Genomic DNA, 25,394 nt, shown 5'->3' on the forward strand with positions numbered 1-25,394 from the left:
GGTGGGAAGTACTGGTTCTAGTTCAGTCTCAGCAATGTGGAGTACTAACCATAGGCTTGTGAAGTAGAAAGATTTGAGTTCCAGTTCCCCATTAGGCTCCTTGCGTTATCTCAGAGCTTACTGGCTTGTGCTGATCTGAGCTGTGTGTAAACGGCTGACCCCAAGTATTGGGGATTTATATAAAAATCTGTGGGTAGGATTGTGCTTTCTGTATCCTGGAGCTCATGAGAGAGAGCTCACTAGTTTTGCAGCACCACTCTAATGGTGTTACCATGTAGTAACAGCTATGCAAACTGTCATGGCAGGAGCAGCTGATAGGTTGTAAATGTATGCACTAGTTCAACCAGCTGTAACTTGTGTGTGTGCTCATGCTTCCAGGGATGACAGGCAAAACATCATGCCTGTACTTTCAAAGCACTTGAGCAATCAGTTGTAATGTCTTTGCTTGGTGTCACTGTCACCATGGGCACTGTCACAGTGGAATCAGAATTTGAAGCTAAATGTAACTTTTCTATGGAATGTGTCTTTGGGTAATCAGGGTGTCTGTCTGCCATTACCTTACTATGAGGGAGGGAGGTTAGTGTTATAGAGCAGGGAAGCCTTTCTTGTCTTGCAAAAGCAGCTGTAAAATGCACAATTTGAGTAAACTTTAGCTCAAGAAACCAATTCTTGAGATGGGCTTGTCCTTATAAATGTATCTGATGAATAATTCAGCATGCACAAGATTGGATTCTTCTGACTGCTTGCAACCTAAGAGAAGATGCCATTATCAGGAGTACTATCACACCATATAGCTCAGGACATAAAAGGCAAGCAGCTTCTACCTGCTGTCTGTTCTTTCTGGTTATGAGAGAGAATCCTATGATGAGTACATACCTTACTTTTAGTAACTAATTTGGTTCTTAGCTTATAAAGTAGATGTGATGTGGATAGAATTTACTTGCCCCTTGATTCTGTCTCCCTTTCAGGTAAGATAAGCAGTGTTTTTTACGTATAGTAGCGTTTTGGCCAGGTGCAAAACCAGAAATGTTTGGGTTGAATCATTGGGCTTCATTATCTATCCATTATTGCTAAATATTTCTGATGCTTATTGCATTTTGGCAAATGCCATTTCCTTGTTTCCTTTGTGTGAAGAAACCCTTCTAGAAAAGGATGTGAAAGACACGACATACCTTTTCAGGCAGTGTTTGATCTGGTTAGATCTACAGAAAAATCAGGCAAGTGTGTCAGCCTAATAAAGCCAGTATTTTAGTAAACAGAGACGCAGTTTGGCATACCCAGTCTATTTTTATTCAAACCTCTTTTTAGTATATAAAAAAGCAACACTGCAAAAAGCAGCATTAGGAGAGCACAGCATCAGGCCAGACCTGGTTTGTTTCTGTACTGTGTAAAATAGAAATGGAAAGCCTCTGCTGTTCTTTTCTAAAGCAAGTGTATATTTGTTCTTGTTAGTGTCGAGCACTTCAGTAAGTGTACTAATGCAAAATAGAGCATCGCAATATTCTTTGAAACAGGTATCTTTATATCTAGACAGATTGATTTATTTTTGGCAATACAAGGATTTCACTGGTATTGCACTGATTTATGGCACTGAGGGACCTTCCTGGCGCTATCATTGCCCTTGCCTGTTTCTGAGAGTGTGAGAGGTCCTTCCAAAATACCACTCAGTATTGTTTTGGAAACATATGTTTCTAAGCAGTCAGGCCCATCTACTGAAAGAAGCTCACCCCTTGCTGTCAGAGATTTCTTACTCAGTCATACTTTATACAACCTTGTTGATGAAACACAAGTCAGAATGAATCATTGGAGAAATCTCAAGTGGAATGGAAAGATAACTGTGGTCATACAAGGAGCAGCTGACATAGTCATATTTACTCCAATACCCACACTAATCACAGGAGGACTGAGCCTCTTCTAGACAACTGGCTTCATTTGTTGTCTCTGAAGTTAGATGTCCTTCCTTGAATATTCACTGAATTCAGTAGTATTCATTTATGTCCTTCACAGAGTACACACTCCAGCTTGATTGAGTATTGTCCTTGTTGAAACCCAGTTCTTAAAGGGGAGAAACTAATAAAGGAAGAAACTATTTGTCAGATCACTGCTTTCTGGTCAGTCCAGCTATCAACAATTTGCCCATTGTTCGCCTTCTGTCAGCAGTCTTCATCTGTCAGTTTGAGGGTTCAGACGACTCACAGAAACTCCTAAGCTACAAAGCTATGCAGCTATGCCAGATCTTCCTTTCTGAGGGGCAAAAGAGAGGTCTAAAAAATGGGCTTAGTTGAGAGGACTTTATACTCTTTAGTGGCAAACTATCAAGCACCCTTCATTGTATTCCTCAAAGCTTTGTAGCATAGAATCACTATGATTTGATTGGCAATGTGAGTTGCATTTGATATTTCTGTTCAAACATTGCTGTGGCTCTGATTCTTTAAGCAGAATGTGTTCCTAAGAAGACTTAAAGGAGGTGATGACCATTCCTCTGCTTAAGGAAGGCAGTGAGACATATAATTTAATTTAAAATGTCACAAATATCACAAATAAGTGATTCTCTTTGTGCTTATGAAAACATCGTTTTGGAGGTTTTCTTCCCTTCAACTTCAAAGAAAAATGATAGCATGACAAAAAACTGTGCTCAGTTTCTGTTTCCTGTTATATATCAGTATAAAGTTCTAGCTTGGATGGTAATAGGAAGCAACCAGACTTAGTATCATCTGGTAACCACAACACAGAAGTGAAAAATAAGGCAACTTTAGAACATGGTGGAAAGTACTGGAAGTTCGTTAGAAAATACATCTGGTAGTGACAACCTGAAATTTCACCCAGCTCTTCCAAATCTTTAGGCATGTAACATGCCTTGAAAACGTAGTTCTAAATTTACATGGCAGGGAATCACTTTCCCATCTTCTGTTGCTATTCTGCTTTCTGGCTGTTTCTAGATGTAGCTGGCTGTGCCCCCGAAACACTGGAGAGGTCTTGTCTGTACAACCACTGTCTCAAAGTAGGATGATTTACCTGGAGTTGGAGTTGGAGTCCATTTGTCCCTATTCCTCTTTTGACTTAGAAGCAGCATAATGCTTAACTCATTAGACTGGACGAACCTCACACCTAAAAGAAAAGGTAGGCCTCTGGACCAAGAAAAAAGATCTATCTGACTCGTACTAGTTATGTATAATATGCAACTTGGTAGAGATGATTGTGCAGTTCCTACTATTTTTTTATGATTCTTTCTCAATGCTTATCTTCTTCCTTTTTCCTCATAGGTCAGACTTCAGTGGTAGGAGTCCTTAGGCTTGTTTCACTGTTAGGTTCACATAAACAGTACAGTTCTGTTGACAACTAGACACATAAAAATAAATGTACTCTTTTTTTTTTCCCCAGGGGACAACAGTACAGAAACATCTTTATGGAGTGAACAGTAGCACAAAGTATGTGATACAAAGTTTTGAATTCAAGTACACACAGTGAAATGAGCCAAGATAGGGAATTGCAAATAAGGAGCCTCACATATGTAGACAGGATGCATAGGCCTGAAGAGTGCAGGCAGGTAACCAGACAGATCATGTCATTTATACATGGTGTGATAACTACATGAAGAGTAATTTTATCAGTATATTGTCTTGTGTCTGCTTATTTTTGCAATGATTCTACTTTTGCTGAAATAATTGACTTGGGACTAGGAAAGTTTTAAAAATTACTTTGACTGTATTAGCTCCATTTGAAGTTAGACAATTCTTTACTAGATGTGTTTCCATTTGAAAAAGGGAACTTATATTCATACATGTTTATCGTGTACACTGGGGGCTTGTCTGCACAATTTCTTTATAAGCAATGAGCTGTAAATTAGACTGTTAAGGATTTTTATTTTTTTTTACTAGAATAAAGAGACTTTAGAAAATAGCATGTTTTGTAATACATTTCCCTAGAGCTATATATCTTCCAGTTGAGTGCAGATGTTAATTATTAGTTGGTTAACCTCAAAATTTCTCTGGAGCAAGAATGTAAGCCTGGTCACATGGCAGGCTATGATGCTGATTTCTATCATCAGTACTTCTTAAAAGTTTTCTTAACAATAGTCTTACTCTTTTCTGAATGTTTTAGTAAATTGGCATTCTTTGCATGCCTAGCTACAGATTGTGGTGGGTGTGTCTTGAATCCTCTATTGGGGGTATTACAATTAGATTGCTTTTGTTTCACTTTTTTTAAGTGATGTGATAAATCATAATTCTGACATGGTAACTAAAAAGTGTGCTGTACTGTCCTGATTTCAGCTGGGATGGAGTTAATCTTCTTTCTGGTAGCTGGTATAGTGGTATGTTTTGGATTCAGTATGAGAAGAATGTTGATAACACACTGATGTTTTCAGTTGTTGCTAAGCAGTGTTTAGACTAAGTCAAGTATTTTTCAGCTTCTCATGCCCAGCCAGCAAGAAGGCTGGAGGGGCACAAGAAGTTGGGAGGGGACACAGCCAGGACAAACTGGCCAAAGGGTGTTCCATACCATGTGATGGTCAGGCCTAGCATGTAAACTGGTGGGAGTTGGCTGGGACAGGTGGATCGCTGATCAGGAACTAACTGGGCATCAGTCAGTGAGTGGTGAGCAATTGCATTGTGCATCACTTGTTTTGTATATTCCAATCCTTTTGTTATTGTCATTTTATTATTGTTATTATTATCATTGTTAGTTTCTACCTTTCTGTCCTATTAAACTGTTCTTATCTTAACCCAGGAGTTTTACTTTTTTTTTTTCTGATTCTCTCCCCCATCCCACTGAGGGGGGGGGAGGGGGGGAGTGAGTGAGCGGCTGCATGGTGCTTAGTTGCTGGCTTAAACCACGACATCTGTGGAAGCATTGCTTCATTTGTGCAGATATGTTTGAATCTTCAATGCCGAGCCAATTTCTTGTGCCTTGATTTCTTTGAAAACTTTCATGCATGTTTGTTTTCATTGTGTAGATCTTTCTTTGTAAAGGACATTTCCCAAACTGGCATTGGTTCACTTTGGGGGGCAGGAGGTTTCTTGCTGTATGATACTTTGTCATGTTTATGTTCTCTTTAATTCTCAGTTTGGGAGTCATGGCTCTTTTCTGACCAGTAGGTGTTCAGTAAATCTGTCTTGAAAGTGGTGCACTTGAAACTGTACTGGTTTTGTTCATTTCTGGTGTATTGTGAACCCATAGCCTTAAAGTGTGAACATATGATTTCACATTGGTTATTTATTCTGCCCATTTATGTTGTCCAATAAATAGCTGCAAAGTATATGAAGCTTTATTGGTACATTTCTTGATTATGAACAAGCCCCCCTTTAAAAAAAAAAAAAAAAAGGCAGAAATCAGAGTTTCCCCATTCAAGGGCCACTGTCCTAACTCTGATCCAGTTATATTAACATTGGTATAATTGTTCTGCTTTTAGAAACACTTAATTTGCTTTACACTCTGGATTAATAAGTTCTTTTTCTCCACATGAAACTCAAGTCATCTTATGTTGTTGACAAGTGATAAGAATAATAGGATTTGTGTCTTGAAAATGTAGAATGAATCCCTTTCTGTTTTTATTAGTCTTTGGAAGTTACTTGCTTTGTCAATCTAGTTTGCCAAAACTATTGTAAAATACTGTCTGGCCAGCTTGCTTTAAAAGTAAGGAACATCTAGAGATGATTATTGTTTTTAAAACTGCTTACAATACTTCTAAGAGTTTTCTGTCAATGGCTAATGAAAGGCTGGCCTCAAAAATTAGTATCTCCTTGTATTTGCAGAAAAAACTGCTTTTTAATCTCTCATTAGTAAAATATTGGAGGGGGCACAACGTAAAAGCTATATGGGTGTACATACTGTCCAACTGTTCCTTCCCACTTTTAAGAATGTGGCAGTACAGGATTGTTTTCCTTTGCTTTCAAAGTAGCTAGCATTTAGGTTATAGTTTTGAATGCTGCTTACACTGTCTACTAGCTGACATTGATCCTGTATGAAGCAAGAACTGCACACAGCTGCCCTGTGCAGCTTTGCCTCGGTGTGTGCTGGCACAGTAAGTTGTCCAGTTATGGTGAACTTGGGGAACTGATATATGTTGTAAAGGTAATCTTTTTTGCAGAATGAATTTTTAGCCAGATCAGTGTTCCAGCTCAGTTCCTAGTGCGGATGTCCCAAGTCTTGTACAGTCTCAAAGGAAAGATGGATAACAGGAGCAGATGACTTAGCTTAGTTTTCACCTGATTTTGGTTTTACTGTACAGCTGAATTGCTTTTTCTAAAGAATGATCTTGCTATGTGTCGTGGTTTAACCCCAGCCAGCAACTAAGTACCACGCAGCCGCTCACTCACTTCCCCCATCCAGTGGGATGGGGAAGAAATCGGGGGAAAAAAAAGTAAAACTTCTGGGTTGAGATAAGAACGGTTTAATAGAACAGAAAAGAAGAAACTATAATGATAATGATAACACTAATAAAATTACAACAGTAGTAATAAAAGGATTGGAATGTACAAATGATGCACAGGGCAATACCTCACCACCCGCCGACCGACACCCCGCCAGTCCCCGAGCAGCGATTCCCTGCCTGGGACGTCCCATGGTATGGAATACACCGTTGGCCAGTTTGGGTCAGGTGCTCTGGTTGTGTCCTGTGCCAACTTCTTGTGCCCTGGCTGGCCATGAGAAGCTGAAAAATCCTTGACTATAGTCTAAACACTACTGAGCAACAACTGAAACCATCAGTGTTATCAACATTCTTCGCGTGCTGAACTCAAAACATAGCACTGTACCAGCTACTAGGAAGACAGTTAGCTGAAACCAGGACACTATGTCATGTCCTTTCTCTGTATAAACACCTGGAGGATATTTTTGTATTAAAATACTTGCAGCACAAAGTTGGTTTGGGGGTTGGTTGTTGGTGGTTTGTTTTTTTTCCTTATGTTGTATTTTGCTTTTTTTCCTTTCCTAGAGGAATAAAAGGGCAAAAATTGAAAACTGAGGAGCATATGTAGCAGGTATAATACTTTGGGGTTGTGTATCTGTGTGTTATTTCACTTCTTCCTATGTGGTGTTAGTGTTAAAAGTATGTGGGGGCAAGGAGGTAGTATCTCGAACGTTGAGGTGTTTTCCATTCAATTCACTGTAATCTGAAAACTCAAAGATCTAAATGGACAGTTTGCTACATGCTAGGTTCAAATAATGCTTTAATAAATCTCTGAAAAAATTACTTTAAAATGTAATAACTTAAAACATGTTTCAGCAATAAGTCATAGGTCATATTTAAATAAATTTGACATTTTAATTTGGAAAAAAACAACCAGTAAGCAGGTACTTTAACTCAAATGAATCTATATGCTTTTATAATGTAGCTTCGGAAGTCTTTGGCAATTCAGCTGTAGTACTTGCAACCAACTGCATTCACTGTTTCACCTTTTGATATGCTTGCTGAAGCGGATGTGTGCAGATGCTGAATGTGCAGTATTGTCACAAAACTGTTTTTAGAGTTCATAAGGAATCTAGTACATTATTCATTCCAATCACAAGGTGACTTGTGCTGTTATGTTGTTCTTATAGGGCTGGAATTGTATGAGAAAGTATAGATTCACAATAAAGGACAGCATACATCAATAGCTGAACCAAATGTGGTTTGTAGTGTACCAGCTTTGCTCTTTTTGGCCTGGCCTGATCTTGACTGAGAAGATTAAATAGTGTGATAGATGTCAGTTGTTCTGAGGTTAAACTTAATGTCGGTCAATTTGTGTTTGGTAGGTAGTTGTTCTCAGAAGTGACAAGTAAGAGCTGATGTCATTGTTACACTAGCAAAGCCTGTGTGTCCTGATCCCATACATGGTTTCTTAGTTCTGTATGTTCTGGTAATATGTTGCTGTTTCCTGTAGGAATTTTATGACTTGCCAGCAACCCTGAACTTCAATAAGTTGATGTGTTTGGCTTAAACACATCTATCTTTTACCTACATCAAATTCTTCCATTATTCAATGTCTTATTGTTAATTGCCTTGCTTCTTTATACTGTTTGTAAAAACATAGTAAATCATCAGAGGCCTAGCCTGAAATATCAGCAACACCTAGGCAACAACGGAGAATACAGGCTTATGGACCCTTTGAAATACCAACAGAAATTTTGATAATAAAGACTTTTGGTCTTTCTGTGTCCTGAGGAAGGAGCAAATTATTTTAGTTCTTATCTAGCTCAGCAAGGTCTGTCAAGTGGCATCTACTGGCCAGTTCAAATTGTTTTTTCACCTTCATAGAATCATAGAATGGTTTGGGTTGGAAGGGCTCTTTAAAGGTTGTCTAGTCCAACCCCCCTTCAATGAGCAGGGACTTCTTCAGCCTTCAGAGTTGCCAAATTTTAACTAGTTCCCCTCCCATCCCGTCTTTTCCTCATGTTCTGTAGGAGTTCTGCAGTCCTTGTTTATTAATGTTGCATATAAATTCTAAAGAACACCAGGGTTGCAGTCACTAAAAAGTGTGAAGGTATGCCAGAAATCTTTTTCCCTGTGTGAAAGCATTAGGATGATTTTCAATAATGTGATCAAATGCAATTTTTTTCACATTCTCTCTAGCAATTAGCACATGGTGCTTAGTGACTTTTTATCCAATTACTCAGCTGGTAGGCATAATCTTATTTATCATCCACAGTCAAAAACTTAACCCAAATAAAACATCCACTTTGAGAGGGTGGGTTTTTTCTTGTAATATTGATGTATTTATAATTTTTTGTGAAGTTATATGCAAGTCAGAGCTGAGGTAATGATAATATCTTGTACATGAACTGAGATTCCAAAATGAAGATACTAGATTTTAAATTTTTTGAACTTTTGTGGGGTCTCAACCTGAAAGTATTAGGGTTTAAGTTTTTATAACGGTACAGTGCTTAATGATTTAATTTAGCATAGAAATACTTAGCAGTTCTCTAAATAATTTTTAGCTGTCTCAGTGTAAAAAAGGCTCCCTCTGCCTTTTTTAACATATGACTTAGCATCACAATAAAAATTCCAAGACAAAGGTGGGAATGGTATCTGTTTTCTAGAACGACATTCATTTGCCTTGATGATGAATCTTTCTGTATGTGTGGGTGCCTGCTTTATTGGCATAAATTTCTAACTACTGTGACAAATGATATGCCTTATCCAAGTAACTCATTTAGCATGTAGTTCTGACTGACTTGCAGATTCCAGGTCTTAGCTGTGTATGAGTTGAAGCTAAGGTTCAGTGCAAGAATCACTATCAGTTGCACAATTAAACTTTGATTTAATACATATACCTGAGGAGCCAAAGGCTTAACTAGTAGCACTTAGTTCTGGCACTTACTAAGATTTCTGTCAATAGATTGGGTGTTTGGTTTGCAAGTTGAATTTAGGTTGTTATCGGTGGTTATCATCTGCCAGAGTGCTCTGTCTATTTTTACTGTCATTCTCAGACTCCAGCTTCCTGTTTTCTCCCTGCATTTCTTTATCTCTCCATTAATCTTTTCAGCCTCCCTCTCCCTGTGTGGTTTGGGTTTTGGGGTTGGTGATTTTTTTGTTTGATTGGTTGGTGGGGCTTGTTTGGGTTTTTTTTTTGTTGGTTTTTGTTGTTGTTGGGGTTTTGAATTTAGTTGGGGTTTGGGGTTTTTTTTTCATTTCTCTTTCTATGGTTGCTGGATACCAGCAGTAGGGCTGCTGAGAACGTAGGGAGGGGGAGTCTTTGTATTTGATTGCAGTTATTCCTCTCTTGCTGCACACTTTATTAATGCTCTTAGACAAAACCACAGAAGAAATCCCCATTATTGCTCAGATTTTATTATTATTTTTAAAGGAAAACTTGTAGTGTGTAATGTATCATTTAGTCACAGAGAATTAACTTGTCTTTTCTTCTGGTTGGTCCTACAGTTATTCAGGCTTTTTCCTGTTAATTTTTCTCTGAACAAGGTGCTACATTAAAGAAAAATTAAATACCTGAACAGTTTCCATATAGAGCACTACTTAAAAGTACCATGATCATCCCCATGGTTGTTATTGTAAATATGTGCATACACAGTCTGTTAAATTGTCAATGATAATGTTGATAATAAAGAATCTTTCAGTAGGTGTAGGATGCATCTGTGCTATTAAGATTTGAGAATAGTTCCTAGCAAGCTGCCTGTGTAGCGAGTACATTCCAGAGTGACCTTTCAAGAACATGAACAATGCCGATTATACCCAAAGCATATATACTCGTTATCTTCTCTGCCTCTCTGATTTCAGTCTGCCGCAGGCCATTCAAAACACAGGATGAAGGGAGCTTCTAAAGTGTAGTATCCTGACTCTTAAAAGAACAGGAAATCTCTTAAAGCATTAACAGAAAATTACATTTTAGAAAAAGCTGTGAACTGGTAGTGAAAATTAAAGATCCTTTTTGACAACGAATCAGTGCTGGAAGGAGGTTGTCACATTTCTGTCACTTTTGATAATGTTCTAGTCTTGATCTTAACATTTTAAGGTCAAATGTGAGGAATACATTTTTGGGAAGGCTGGTTAAAAAGTGTTAAAATGTACTGCCTGTGTATCGCTGCTGTCACTGGTTTGGGAAAATGGGTAAGTGGGGGTAGAGAGGATTCAGATCTGAACAGAGCAAGGAAGGGACTGGTATTAAGTAGTCTCTGAGCATTTGTTGGATTAGCTTAAAATGTGAAGCTAGATTGCTAGCTTTTTATTCTCCCCTTGTTCTTTTTAATTATATGTGAGGGAGAGCTTTTGTTTTCAGTGCAGAAAGGTGGTCAATAATTAAGAGTTGTGCTGTGCACAGAATTCCAGCAATTTAAAATCTAATAGCCAGTGAGATGACCTTGTAAAATAGGAGTATCTGGACTGGGTGGTATTACATCAATGACAGATACTTCTGACTAACACCTAAAAACATTTCTTAAAGAATGCAGACATTGCTATAAATACCTTGTCTTGGCAAGTGACGCATCCAGTCTGTACAGTCTTTACAGCCACTCTGAAGGTTATTGAGTAACTACAAGACAACCACATGAAATGATCTGTACAAGGCAAGCAGTCTTTGGATACATGCTTTCTGTGAAGTGCTTGTTGTGGTTTAAGCCCAGCTGCCAGCAAAGCACCATGAGGCCGCTCGCTCGCTCCTCCCTGGCCACAGTGGGATAAGGAGGAGAAAATACAAAGAAAAAGCTCATGGGTTGAGGCAAGGACAGGGAGGGATCACTCACCACTTATGGTCACAGGCAAAAACCAGACTCAACTTGGGGAAAAACAAAATCAATTTAATTTACTACTAATCTAATCAAAACAAGGGTAACGAGAAGTAAACCCAAACCTTAGAACACCTTACCCCCACTCCTCCCTCCTTCCTGGCTCAACTCCATTCCCGGTTCTCTCCACCTCCTCCCTCCAGCAGCGCAGGAGGACGGGGAATGGGTGTTGGGGTCAGTTCATCACACGTTGTCTCTGCTGCTCCTTCCTCCTCAGGGGCAGGACTCCTCACACTCTTCCCCTGCTCTAGCATGGGGTCCCTCCCACGGGAGACAGTCCTTCACAAACTTCTCCAACCTGAGTCCTTTCCATGGGCGGCAGTCCTCCACAAACTTCTCTGGCATGGGTCCTTTCTGCGAGCCGATCTTCGGTCACAAACTGCCTCAGTGCAGGCTTTCCCACGGAGTCCTGGCCATCTTGCGGGGCATCCACCCCTTGCTCCGACATGGGCTCCTCTCTCCCCGGGCTGCAGGTGGGCATCTGCTCCCCTGCTCCCCTTCATGGGCTGGGGGGGGGGACAGCCTGCCGTCTCACCGTGGGCTGCGGGGGCATCCTCTCCTCCCCTGTTCCTTCTCCCCTCCTTCTTCACTGACCTTGCTCTCTGCACAGGGTTTTCTCACATTCCAATCTCCTTCCCCACTGCAGGTTCCCCTTCTGAAATCTAATCTCCTTCCCCACTGCAGGTTTCCCCTCTTAAATCTGTTCTCCCAGAGGCACTACTGCTGTCGCTGACGGGCTCGGCCTGGGCCAGAGACGGGTCCGGCTTGGAGCTGGGGAAGCTTCGAGCAGCTTCTCACAGGAGCCGGCCCTGCAGCCCCCTCCCCTGCTACCAAAACCCCACCACACAAACCCAAAACAGTGCTCGAATGTTTAATATTTTTTTTGCTGTAGCACTGAGACAGAAAAAGATCTTGCAGTTCTAATTATGTGAAGAACTAGAACAGTGTGTATGTTATCAATTAATGACTGTAACAAGCCTAAGATAAGAGTGCTACAAAGACTGGGCATTCTTTGGAGAAAGAAAGGCTAGAGCAGGCAAGAAAGCCATGAAACCCTTTAAGTGCTGCCAAGAGACAGCAGACTTTAGAGAAGATGAAAAGAGGGGGATGGACGCCTAATTCAAGATGAGGAAGTGAAGTAGCATGTCACAAAAGAAACCAAAATAGGAAGTAAGATACTTAATAGTATTGCAAAATGTGCAGAATAAAATAGTAACACCAGCTGTATTACTGAAAGAGCATTCATTTACATATTTTGTAATATATAAAAGAACAGAAGAAGGCATAAAAAGATCACATTTGAAGAGTGACAGATGCTGTGCCTGCATTTAACATCTATTGACTTTAGTGTATGCTAAGGTCTTTGTTTACCTGGAGTAGGGGGAAAAAAAAACCCCTGCTCTTTGGTAACCACAGCTGAGGGTGTGACAGAGATCTAAGGACTATATTCACAGCAGAAGACAAAAAGCTAAAATATAGATTCTTTTGAAATACCATAGATAAATCTGTGGGAAAAGAATAAGTCTAAAAAGAGCTAGTTTAATTTACTTTTAGTTTCAAGAACTTTTTTTCTTGCATTACCCTCCCAGGTCTTTTGATAAGCAGACTACCTAGTATTTTGGCAAGCAAAATAAAAATAGAGAAATGACATTTGCTGTAGCATGATTTCCATATACCATGCTATTGTACTGTAAAGGGGAGAACATCATTCATCAGAATAAAAAAAATACTGAAAAATACTGTAATATGAATTAGATTTTTTTAATGTTGCTGTTGTTTCTACTGCTTAAAACAGTTATTTTTGCGCTTGCACAGTACCTCTCAAGAGTTAATCCTGAATAGCTATTGAAGATAAGAATAATAATTATTGAACAACTGTTAAATTGGAGCAAAGAGGCTAAAAGTTATCTGAGGGCATTAAGATTTTTGTGTGTGTGTGTTCATGTGTGATACAAACTATAGAATTGCTCAGGATTTACAATTCTGTTAGATGAATCAGGATTCAGACCACTAGCTTTCAGGAATACAGCTTCTGTAAATCATCTGTGGACCTGCTCCCTCTGTAACAGCTCTGTAGAATTGAATTTGACTGATGATTGGTTTGTAGCAAACCAAAGGCTGCTATGTCAGCTGAAAATCATTTCCCTTGTGTAGCTGGTTGAAGGGTCCTATCATGAGAATCCTTAGGAAAAACTTCAAATAAGGATTTGAGGTATGTACAGTCTCAATTTATAGCATCTTTTTAAAAAGCTTCAGTGGATTAGAACATTTTATCACCCTATCTGCTTGCTGTAGCTTCTTTTTCCCCCACTTGGAAATGTCTTCAATATTCTGTACCTTCATAAGTAGCCTTTCTTGGAAGACTTATGAACAGGCATATCTTTCACTAATATGTTTTTAAATAGGTTTGTTGTAAAGGATAATACTTTCTCCCACATTATTTAATTATTATATTAATACAATGAATGGTCAATGTTTATACCACTACATTGTTTAATGTAAGTTATGCTAATATGACTAATTTATGGAAAGTTTGTGGTTAAATACGTTAATGTTGCATTGAAAGGTTTATTACTTTGGGGATTGGGGCTGTATGTTGTTCTTTACTAAGTTAATATGGGCAGGCTGAAATTTCTACTCTGAGTAAAGGTTTAAAGCAGAGACTTGCACCTGTAACATCCTCTGAAGTCTTCCGGTGAAGTTAGGTACAAGATAGCAGGTGTAAGTCTAATAATACTAACACTTGCTTTGCTTTGTTACCTTTTCTGCACCTTCTGAAATAATTTGTAGGCTCTGGAGGCTGACATCCAGGGGATCGTTTTTGTTAACTGGTGTGTGCTGGGTTAGACATGGCTAACAACCAAATTCCCATCCAGCTGCTTGCTTCTGCCACCACCACCACCACCATGTTCCTCCCCCTCCCTGCCCCATAAGGCAGAGGGATAAAATGGGAAAAACAGTAACACTAAAACAATAGGTTGAGGTAACAGGGGAATTGCTTACCAATTATGGTTTTGGGCAAAACAGACTCTACTTGGAGAAAATGAACTAATTTATTGCCAATTAAAATTGATTCAGGTAGTGAGAAACAAACTCAAACATTAAAACAGCACACTTTTCCTCCCCCCTCTCCCAGGCTCAGCTTCGTTCCTTCACTCCAGAGTCCCCAAACCACATACCCTACACCAGCCCTGCAAGCTTACATGGAGGATGGCAGGGGGGTTGCAGTCAGTACATAGTGGTATCTCTCTGCCACTCCTTCCTCCTCACATCTTTGCTTTGCTCTGGTGTGGGCTCTCCATGGGCTGCAGTTCCTTCAGGAGTATCCTTGCGCTCCACTGTGGGAGGTCCTCTACAGGCTGCAGGGGATATCTGCTCTGCCATGGAGCTGTTTCTCCTTCTCTTTTCTCTGACTTTGGTGTTCCCTTTCTTAAACATGTTTTCCCAGAGGTGCCCCCAGCTTGGCTGAGGACCTCAGCTGTGCTCTGTGGTGGGTCTGTTGGAGCTGGCTGTGTACCGCACAGGGCAGCCCCTGGCCTCTTCCCTCAGTGGCCAGCCCTGCAGTTCCCCGTCTACCAACAGCTTGCCATGTAAACCCTGAACACAGAGTTAGTAAGATACTAAGAACACATCCTATTTTCTGGATTGTGAAGTTCTGTTCCCTGCTATTACTGTCATATGCCATATAGCCCTTTCAAAAGCTTATAGAGAAATTTAAAAGGTGTCTAAAGTAAGGAAGTACTCCCTAAGTTGCTGCTTGTCCAAAAATAGTAAGCTTAGAACACACAAAAGATGTTAAGAACTTTAATGAAATAAAAAGGGTATGTGTGATAAGGAGTATCAAGTGTCACAAATTTACTTATGGGTATCCTAGAACAGGGCTTGCTTTTGTGGAGCATGTCCTCTAGCTTTCCTCAGCTAGAGAACAGGCTAACATGACACCTACCTGTGAGTGGGAGATCCTAATGCAAATATAAAAGAAAAGAAAAATTCCAAGAAATATTCATAGAATTAGTTAGCACTGTTTGAAGAATAGGGGAAGAGACAAGAAGCAGAATGTGGTGTCACTTACTTGTTAATGTAAACTAACCTGACTCATAAGAGTGTGTATACTCTACAGTGTATCATTTTTCTGGGATTACACAAACTTGCTGGTGTTCAGGAATTTATAAATAGTCAACATTTCTGAAAAGTGTCTATGAAAGATAATGCTGATGAAAAACACTGTTAACCTTATCGCAATTAATGTCGGGGGGGTTGCCTGCAGTTTGGAGTAACTAATAGTCTCTGGCAATATTTTTTTTTTTCTTTTTTTCCAACTAGCTATCTAGTTGCCAGAAAAATACCTGTTGAACAAAAATGTTTTGACTGGTTTTGTCTGATACAGGAAGAAGAGAGGAATTGTGACTGGAACAATAAACACTCATAACAGTACTTAATAGACAGATGAGCCTCATACAGAGGTGAAAGTTCAAGTTCAGTTACCAACCAGCAGAACTTCTCCTTTCAATATATATGCACCAATTTCTATTTACCTGTGGCTTGTGTTGCTTTCATCAAGAAAGACTAATAAGATAGCTAAGGGAACTTGTGTAGCAGTAACGGTCTTTAATGAAAGCTAGTTGAAGGAAATGGAAACCAAAGGCTGTGTGACTACTCTGTTCCCCTTTTTACTACTGACTTATTTTTTCACCTTTCACAGGGTGTGGTAAAATACACACTATTAATTTTTCTGGGACTAGTAAATACACTCTTTTCTATTCAGTTATGCTTTGGTCAGTGTAGTCTAATACAGTCTGCCTTTTGCATTCATGTGGTTGCTGTTCTTACCAGAATAGCAGCTTGGCCTATGTTGCCGGCCTGTGCATGCCAAGAGCCTGGTATGATAGCTAGAATCTGTAGCTGGGGCCAGCTACATTTTCCTCATTCATGTGTTTTAGTTCATTTTAGCTGGCATTCTCATTCTAGAAATATTACTGATATTGTCCAGCTGCTTACATGAGTAATCTGTCAATAGAGGAAGCAAGAGTAGCATTTTGTAGATGGCTCATTTTGCAGATGGGCATTTAATAAGCGAATACTTAACCTTGTCTTGTGTGTGCTTCTTTCTATTAAGAAGAGAAAATACCGTTGCCATTTCTCGTAACTCACAAGTCATCAAGCTTGTGAAGAATGGTTGCTACATAGCTCAACCTTGATATCTGAGGTGCTTAACTTACTTGGTCTCCATTATTTCAGGAGACTTTACTTTTAAATTATCTTCTGCATCTCTGGACTTCCCTGGTTATAGTATGACTGCGTAACAGTAAATTTAATGAGTTATATTTTTCCTACAATCTCCACTATGGATTCAGTTATTTTTGTTTGGTGATAACTGTAGGTAATAGCTGTGTCTTTCAAAAAAGGTCCTAATCAGTTCCAGGCAGGAGGAGGTAGTTTTATGAAGCTCATCAGAATATCCTCACTGAGTTGACATATTAAATATCCTGTCTCAGTTTTTATGGTTTGCTTGGGGTTTGCTTGCTATTTATGTGAAAAGGAATAACAGAGCCTCTCTTGCATATTGGAATAAAAAAATGCAAGTTAAAAATTCTCAGTAAGACAAAGATAGTAGCCTTGCTTTTGGGGCTTGTAGTTGATATTTTCCATCAACAGTAATGCCCAATGTTAACTCTAGCCTGAGAGGCCTCGAAGGTTACTTCTTTTTGAGATACCTCACAGTTCAAAGTCCTGTGGTTATTGCATGGCTTTGTAGACTGTAGAAGGCAAGACTTGGTGAACCAGGTGGTCTGTTATGCTTAATGTTTCAAATGATTAAGACAACATATACTTGATATAAAAAGCTGTCTGTGAGCAAATTAATTGAATGGATATTAGTTGGAGATATGACAACTGACATATGTTCTTAGGCACTCAGTAAAAATCAGTTTTTCAAATGTAACTTTGTTTGGTGTTATATATACTATTATCTTTGAACCTCTGAGCAGTACATCTGTTCCAGGGTTCTCAGACCTCTTGACCTTGGGACCTGACACATTTGCTAGAGAACTTGAGAGGAATTTGTCTTTTGGAAGATAATAGATTCAAGAAGGCTTGTAGACTTCTTGCTCAAATCTAGAAACTGCTGAGACATCCAGGATTCTGGGGAGAGGATCTTTGTGCTGCTTTCAAAAGCACAAAATGCTATTATGCTTCTGGGTTTGGAGGGGAGTACCCAGTCCCCAAAACTGATGACACATTGCATTTTCTTCCAATTTGTGAGATCTTCTTATCTGCTTTTAGGAGCCTACTGCAGTGGTGTGATGCTTATTACAAATTTTGATCTTTGTTTTTGAATATAGAGAGAAACTTTACGCATACAATTTTTTTACCTTTTTTCTCTTGTAGTAGTATATTTAGGCATCTTATATGTTTGGATTCATTTTTTTAAAATGTAATTTAACTTCACATCTGAATATTCTGCTTTTCTCTCACCTTTGTTTCCCCCCATAGTTCACGTGGAAGAACAAATTTGTTGACTTACTTTTCTCGCTGCACTAAGCCATCCCATAGATGGAAGATTGAGGTCATAGATTTTTCATATGGTCGGGTTGTTTCAATTTTGCTGATGCAAAAGTGTTGAAGAAAGCTGGGTACAATTTCAGGCTTTAGTAGTGTGAGATAAAAAAGGATGTGGGGGCCTGCTATTTGAAGAATAATAAGTAGTGTGATTCTAGGCCTACAAATTGCTCATGAAAGTTTGCCTCCCTCTCTTGAAAGCTTGCTGAGTCAGACACGGCAATATCCTGAATAGGACACTGCTGCTGGTTTGAACATTTTGTCCTATGTCTTCCTAGCCATTGCGTACTCCTAGAACCCTTATTTTTTTTGTCTCCAAGTATTCCTTTTGTATATTTATCCCTTTAACAGATCTTTCAGATACGAAAGTATGGTTGCATCAATTTTACAATGAGAAAGTGCATCATCTATGGTAAGTAACTTGCCCAAGGCCACTCATGAATTCTTCGTAGATGGGAATTGGACTCTTATCTCTTTGATTCTAGGCTAGGTATTACTTCAACATGCACCTAGTTATAGAGAGATTTCTAATTTTAAATTACAGATGGAAAACCCAGCCCTTCTCCCTCTCTAAGGATCTCTACATCAAGGATGAGGAAAAATGTATTTGTAATGAGTCACAGGCCCTCATTTTCCTAGTGGATAAGCTTTCTTTTATTTTTTCTTTTCATGAGAGTAGAGATATTACATGTTAAAAGAAACAGTTACTGATTAAAGACTTTTAAATAACCAAACATTACATTTAGATTCAAACAAATATAATTTAAAAATATTTTTTTTCTGTCCCATTTACAAATCTTACTGAAATAAGTGTTTTCTCACATGCCACGGAAAAACTGAAAGCCTTGACACAAAAATCTACTATTATAGATGAAATATGGTCTTTGAGCACTGTTCTTGATTTTGTTTTGAGGATATCTTGCTGGTGCAAGACCTTATTTTATTATTCTTGTTTCTCTAGTATCCAGTATTTAAGACTACAATGTATGTAGTCCTCCCTTCTCACCCCTTGCAAAAAACCTGACTTGATTCAGGACTCTGCGAAGAGGTTGAAAGTTTCACTTAATCGCTGGAGAAGTTACATTAATGTGATACACTACTAAAGAACTCTTTGACATTAAAAGATTAAACTGTTATTTTTTTTTAATTACATAGAAAACATTTTAAGAGGGAAAGACCCTCCCAAGTTTCGCTAGGGAAGGGACTTGTCTTCATCAAAGTATTACACGGACTGATACAAGTAAGGTATGTGATTTGTTTGCTTTCTGTGAGAGGTAAAGAATGGTGACTTTTCATAGGTTGTATTAGCACTATGAAGTAATTGAGTCCTATCCACTTTCAGTAGCTCAGTTCTGAGTGATATTCAGTGTTCAGTGTCTTGACAAGCCCACTCCAGTGAGCAACATAGCTTCAATTTAAAGCAGCATCTAAACTGTGCAGAAGATGCTCATGTTGCACCTGCCTAGCAGGGTAGAGTAAGTACTCCAGTTAGAACTTGGTGTTGCTCTCTGAAGCCTATTCCTGGAGAAGGGGTAAGTGAGATTGCCTACGGTATGGTAACTTTTATTGTGGGGAAAAAAAATCAGTTTGAAACTGAGTTCTAATATTTACCCCATTTACAAATTTTCATTTTTAGAATTATTCTTCTATACAGGATTGTTACCTTCCCCCACTCTCTGTAGTTGTCATTGTTCAGTTTGTTTATCAAATTTTTTTAAATCTACATGGTTCAATAGTTATTTGAAAATACTTATTATCGTTTAAAGATGGTAGTGTCATGTCTTTTGGTTTTTAGTGACTTCACTTTACTATTGCTGTTAAAGGAAGGAAATCCCCTATGACTGTCTAACCTTTTCTACAGCCTGCAGTGACATGCTTGATGTGTTCATGTGCGTTCTTCTGCTAATACTGTCCATGTTTAATTAGTCCTGCCACATTACAAAACTGCACTTAAAGTACTTTTAATAGATGGCAAGTGTATAAAAAGCCCTTTGTCTTCCATCTTCTGCATCCTTTTTATAATGTCCAGCCAGAATTTTTCCTAAAATCATGGGATTTTACCATATATTTAAATGCTGCTGCATTCTCCTTTTCACTCCCACCCTATTGTATTTTACAATGGTCTGGGAGAAATGGATCATAGTTCAGCAATTAAAATAACAGTTTTAGGGAGAGCTTCAACAAAACTGGTTGTTCATTTACATGGGAGTGGATATGTGTAGTTGTTCCCCACGGCTCTGTTTAGCTTCTTATAATGGGATAGCTTATTCTGTGGCAAAAATACTACAGCAAAATATGTTTGTATGCAGACCAGCATTGAACTGTTTTCTGAAGTCATATTTATCTAGATTTAGTTTTTGTTTTCTAAATACGAAATGAGGTGATGTCTATTCAGAATGTTTCCAGTATTAACTTCAGCTTGTGAGGATTCTATAGGCAGTTCCTAAAGTAAGAATTACAGAACAGGAGCTAAATGGCTTTGAGTGTAATTTATAAAAAGGTAGTAAAAACTGTATCACAACTGTAGGATGTGCTCTCATTCATTATTAGAAATCTCAGATGCAGGGATTTTGTATTTTAGAATCATCCTATCTAATGCATAAACAATACTGAGGCTGAAACGCCCCTGAGCTGTGGAGTCAGCCTCTTATTCTTACTGTAGAAATCTTGCATTCCTGTCTGTGGTGGTAGAAATTCACGTCTGTAGAGCTTTGCCTGTAGCCTTGTGATTAGGTCAGTCTGATGTGGAAACATTGGGTTTGGCTATTGGTAGGTAGAGCAGATCCTAAAACCTAGTGTGGGGTTTCTTGGGGTGCCTTGACCTCAGTATTGATAGTCATGTATGTATGGAATTACATCCAGAACAGGTGGACTTCTGTCACCTTCTCCTCGAATATATAAACAGATTTCCATGTGCTTAGGTGTTCCTTGTCTAACTTGTTTGCAGAATTTATTCCTGAACTGGACAATACAGTAAGGTCCCTTATGAATAATTTTCACATTCTTCTTTTGTACAGAAATTTGTCCAAATTGATCTCAGTGGAAGGAAATTTTTAGAAGTTAAAAAAAAAATATCAATTTTTTCAAATGGTGAAAAAGCACTTCTCTGTGGACACTTGAATAATAATTCTCAGGTTCTCTAGCTTGTTGTACAGTGAAATTAGGTGTTCATATGTTGGGGGGGGGGGGGGGGGGCGTGGACCAGATGACTTCCAGAGGTCCCTTCCAACCTCAACCATTCTGTGATTCTGTAGAGATTGCATCTCGGTTTTATCCATACTAGATCATCCTGTATGGCTTAGCATTCTGGTGGTCAGAAGATGTCTTGAGTAGTTTTTGAGCAACTTTGCATTCCTTTATCATACTCCAATTCTCTTCTAATTATATTGAAGTTTTCTGTCTTAAGAGTTGCTGCAGATTTTTCTTCTAATATTTTAAATGATACAGTAGCTCAAGGATTATGCTTGGTACTTGTTCCTAATAGTAATGTATATGGCAACCATCTTCAAAAAATAGTAGGCTGGCTTTCTTAATCTCTCTCATATGGGTTTCAAGTATGCAAAATGCTGTATTTGGTTTTAATACTTCAGTAAAGTTTATGCCACTTGCTTTTCTAAGTATGGGTTTCTGTACTGTCTGAAAATGTTGCGTTTATATTATTTTTGGACTATTGATTCATTATTATTCTGGCTATTCATCTATATTGGCATTTAGTTTGCAGTTTCTTCTTTTCAGAGAAAATGGCCAGTTTGCTAGTTGACTATCTCATAATATCTCAAGGTTTTGTGTATTGCTTCTTTTCTATGTTACAGCAGCACTTTTTGTGTTCCTTCATACACCACTTCATTCAGTGCCTGAAAAAGGCTTGTGAATAAGCCTCAGCTTTACTTCTAGATTTCTGTATGTTTACTCAGCAGCCCACTTGTCATATACTGGGATGCTCTATCTGTGACCTGCAGATAGTTCAACCAGTGCAGACCCCATTCTTTAAGAGAGCATGGGCCAGAGAAATTGTTGGTGCAGCAGCCTCCTCCTGGTTGATAACCTGTGATCACCACCAGTCCTAGCATTTATGTACACATTATGTTCATTTTGTTAATAGAGTCATCATGCGTATGGCTTGTGTACAGAATGGTTGTGATGCATGTGTGCAGTAGGTCCATGATGAGGCCACAGCATGAAACATTTTAGTGGCCTGTCCCATCTGAAAACTCGGGGAATCAGTTCCTGGTATCGAGTTTTGCACTGGGAAATTCTGAGGAGAACAGTCATATAAACTGAATGGCTTTTCTGCAGAATCTGCTGTCGAGCACCAGTTCCATTGATTCTACAGATATAAAGAAACTGATGAATAGATGTAAAAATAACATCCGTTGGTCACTGTAAGTGGTCACTGTAGCAGTCACTGCTGTTCTAGTGGTACAAATTTGCTTCTGTCTGTATCTCTGAAAAGAAACAGAAATACAAGATTGACGCATCTAAAGCATAAAACTTCTTAACCTTATCCCAAGCCAGGTTTTTAATTTATGTTAATTGATGAGTCTGTGTGACCTGAGATCCTCAGTGGGTAGATCTGTTTTCTCCTTTTGACTCTATTGGAAAGAATGCACTAGAATTTGTAATGGCTTAGTGCGAACCATGGTTGCTATTACTGGAGTCTGGGCTTCAGACTCAACACCGTGACGTTTGGTGCAAAACAATGCTTTTACTTAAACAATGGAAGCAAAGGACTCTGTTCTTAACGCTACCAGGGTAAGACTTGTAGTAATGTGGATTATAAATAAAAATAGCAATATAACCAAATATCATGGTAAATGAGTCGATACTAACAAGGATCAAAGTGAGTAGCTGTATAAACCTATGTAACTTGACAGCTGCTGGCCTAGTAGAAGTCTTAGATCAGCAGTGGCTTGTTTGCTTTCTTGGCAGAATCAACAATGAAAAGCAGCTCAGAGTGTATATCTTATAAGATTTCCCTGAGTTAGGTGGTAACTACTATTAATTTTCTGTTAATTATATCAGTGGGGGGAGGAGGAATCCTTTATTTCAAAATCAGTCTTAAGTACAACCATGAGCAAACACTCAGATTTGTTGGTGACTCCAGTACAGGAAATAAATGGTCTGATACCACTTCACAGATCGATACTCTCTCAGTTCACATGCTACTAATAAATGACTTCTCCCACGTTAGGGGGCAGAGGTTTTCCTGCCATATAAAGCTGTTCCTGTCCTTTATTTTGCCATTAATAAAACCCCTCTACTTCATAGTTTCTCTTTCTTTAGTTTTCCCTTTTTCTTAGTGTATTTTTATTTGAAATACATAAATAAGAAATTTTTTCTCCTGAAATAGTTTAAAAGCATGGGCAGAATTCATCGTAGATGATGACCTCAACATTATGAATGTCTATATATGTTGTATTTAAACACTGCTGAAGGGGAAGACTTGATGGGGGTGACTTACAGGAAGAATGAAAGTTGCCGTGGAAGTTGGACTTGTACTACCATCCTTCAAGCAATTTCTTTCACTTCTAAACATTACGTGAAGGTCTGATAAATATTTGAAGAACGAACGATACATCTGACCCCCAGTAAAAAAAATGCCATGCTGTTTTTGGTATTTGGAGGCATGCATTTCACAGGTGTAAAAACTTGCAGGCAGTCTGAATCCTGAAGCTCTGTTCTTCCTGTGCTTTAATGGACTTAGAGCTGTCTTCACTGGATGGCCAATGGTGCACTGATGTAGGTATGAATGTTCAGGCAAGGTCCACCTGCTAAGAAATAATCTCGGTTTGAAAGAAAGGACTTCTGGAAGTTTTTTCATTGGTCTTGTCGACCAGTGAGGTTGCGCTGCTACTTTACCTGTAATATTTATCTCCTAGTTGATGAAAGCACTGCCTTTAGATACTGTTTTGCTATCTTAATGCAGGGAGTTAATCCAAACAAAATGCAAGATGATGTATTTTGCATATCATAACGGTGTGGTGGGGGTTAATCAGCGACGTGCTTATATAGTATTTTTCTGTGAAACTTTTGTCATTGACCAGTGAGAAGTCATGAATGATATTGGGGGCTGGAAGGGTGGCGAGCAGGATCTGATGTTAGTTTCAGCAGTGAATACATGCTCAGTTGTATTGTGGTGAGGAAAGAACAGAGAACACGCGTTACAGTTGAGACTAGCCCCACAAAACATATGGTATGTTTAGAAGATCCTGATCCACATCACTGTACTGCCTTGTCTGAAGCAGAAGCTCATACTCTTATCTAGCACAATGGTTTTCATGGTGTGTTCTTTCATTCAGCTGTTATCACAGACTCATGAAAGCCAAGGCTGAGAAGTGTGTTGTTAGAAGGCTAGAGGTCTGCATATGCAGTAGAGACCTCTCAGGGATCCACAGATTTAAAAAGCTGAAAATCGCCTGGTTTTTTTTCCATATCCCAACTTAGGCCTTAACTAGAATATTGAATGGTCTCATAGATGCTCTGGATGTTCTTTTTAATTTATGAGAGGTTGCGTGCTTATTCCAGTGAGGAATGGGAAGAACTGCAAAATTTACACAGAGGCTTAGAAACTATTAACCATCCAACACTGACTCAGAATGCAAAATTATTCTCAGAGAGAGTGTTGTGTTATTAGTACAAAGAAAATCGTTAGTGGCAAATTCAGCTGTTACACAAGTGTAATCCTGTGTATGTCATGTAACCACATCTGTTCTGTATTGCTTTTGTCTATGAATCAAATGTAAGAACTGCTCTAAATTGGTACCTTTTGTTTGAAATACACCTGAACTTGTTTCATAAATTTATCCTGTCTGTAGAACCTGAAAATAACCTGAAAAATGCAAACTTGGGGACTAATTAAAAGAAGAAAAAGATGTAGTCATTAGAAAACAAATGTTTATCTTTTCTTTTTAGGTCAGAAGACTTGTCTCCACTTACATGGTATCTTTCCTTACCTCTATGTACCATATGATGGTTTTGGACAGCATCCAGAATACTATCTTCGTCAAGTGGCATTCAGCATTGACAGAGCACTTAATGTTGCTTTAGGCAATCCGTCTTCTACTATTCAACATGTTTTCAAAGTGTCATTAGTATCTGGAATGTAAGTATGACCTGTTAGCATTTTTGCTTATTTGTTTTTAAATATTTTTGCAGTTGTAGTACATAGAAGCACTTATTATGGACTTGGGTAACTGCAGTGCTTTTCCTTTTTCTTTTCCCCCATGTGTGTCTTCATACAGGCCCATACAACTACTAAATAACTCTTCTCACTTGCTTTGACTTTAACATAATCAACAGGTTTTCCCCCAAATGCTTGACACAACCATTTTTTCCTAAATTTGGATCCCAGTATCTATCATTTATCCAAATCTGTTCCTTTTAGCTTTTTCTGTCTCTGCTATTACAGCAGTACTTTCCAGCCAGCATTTTCTACGTGTCTGGGTTATTCTAGGTTGCCTGTGACCAGGCATGTCTTGCAGGAGCCTGACTCTAGGCCTCCTTTTCTTTGTCTAAAAGATGGCCCCTTTAGGAAGCATATCACAGAGACTGTCAGGTCATGTTTATCCATCTGATTCTCCCAGCAGCACAGGCCATGAAGTGGAGGCTCTTAAACA

The 25,394-nt window shown here is 38.8% G+C and overlaps 1 protein-coding gene across 3 annotated transcripts in view; it reads left to right on the forward strand.

The window, feature by feature from the left end:
• Positions 1-25,394, forward strand: part of REV3L (REV3 like, DNA directed polymerase zeta catalytic subunit) — a 126,187-nt gene that overhangs the window by 24,043 nt on the left and 76,750 nt on the right. For all 3 annotated transcript variants that reach the window (XM_049817863.1, XM_049817864.1, XM_049817865.1), the window contains exon 2: positions 24,691-24,880. In XM_049817863.1, the coding sequence (XP_049673820.1) occupies positions 24,691-24,880 (190 nt within the window). The remainder of the gene's footprint in view (positions 1-24,690; positions 24,881-25,394) is intronic.

The sequence above is a fragment of the Accipiter gentilis genome, chromosome 15, assembly GCF_929443795.1.
Source record: "Accipiter gentilis chromosome 15, bAccGen1.1, whole genome shotgun sequence".
Lineage (NCBI taxonomy): Eukaryota > Metazoa > Chordata > Aves > Accipitriformes > Accipitridae > Astur > Astur gentilis.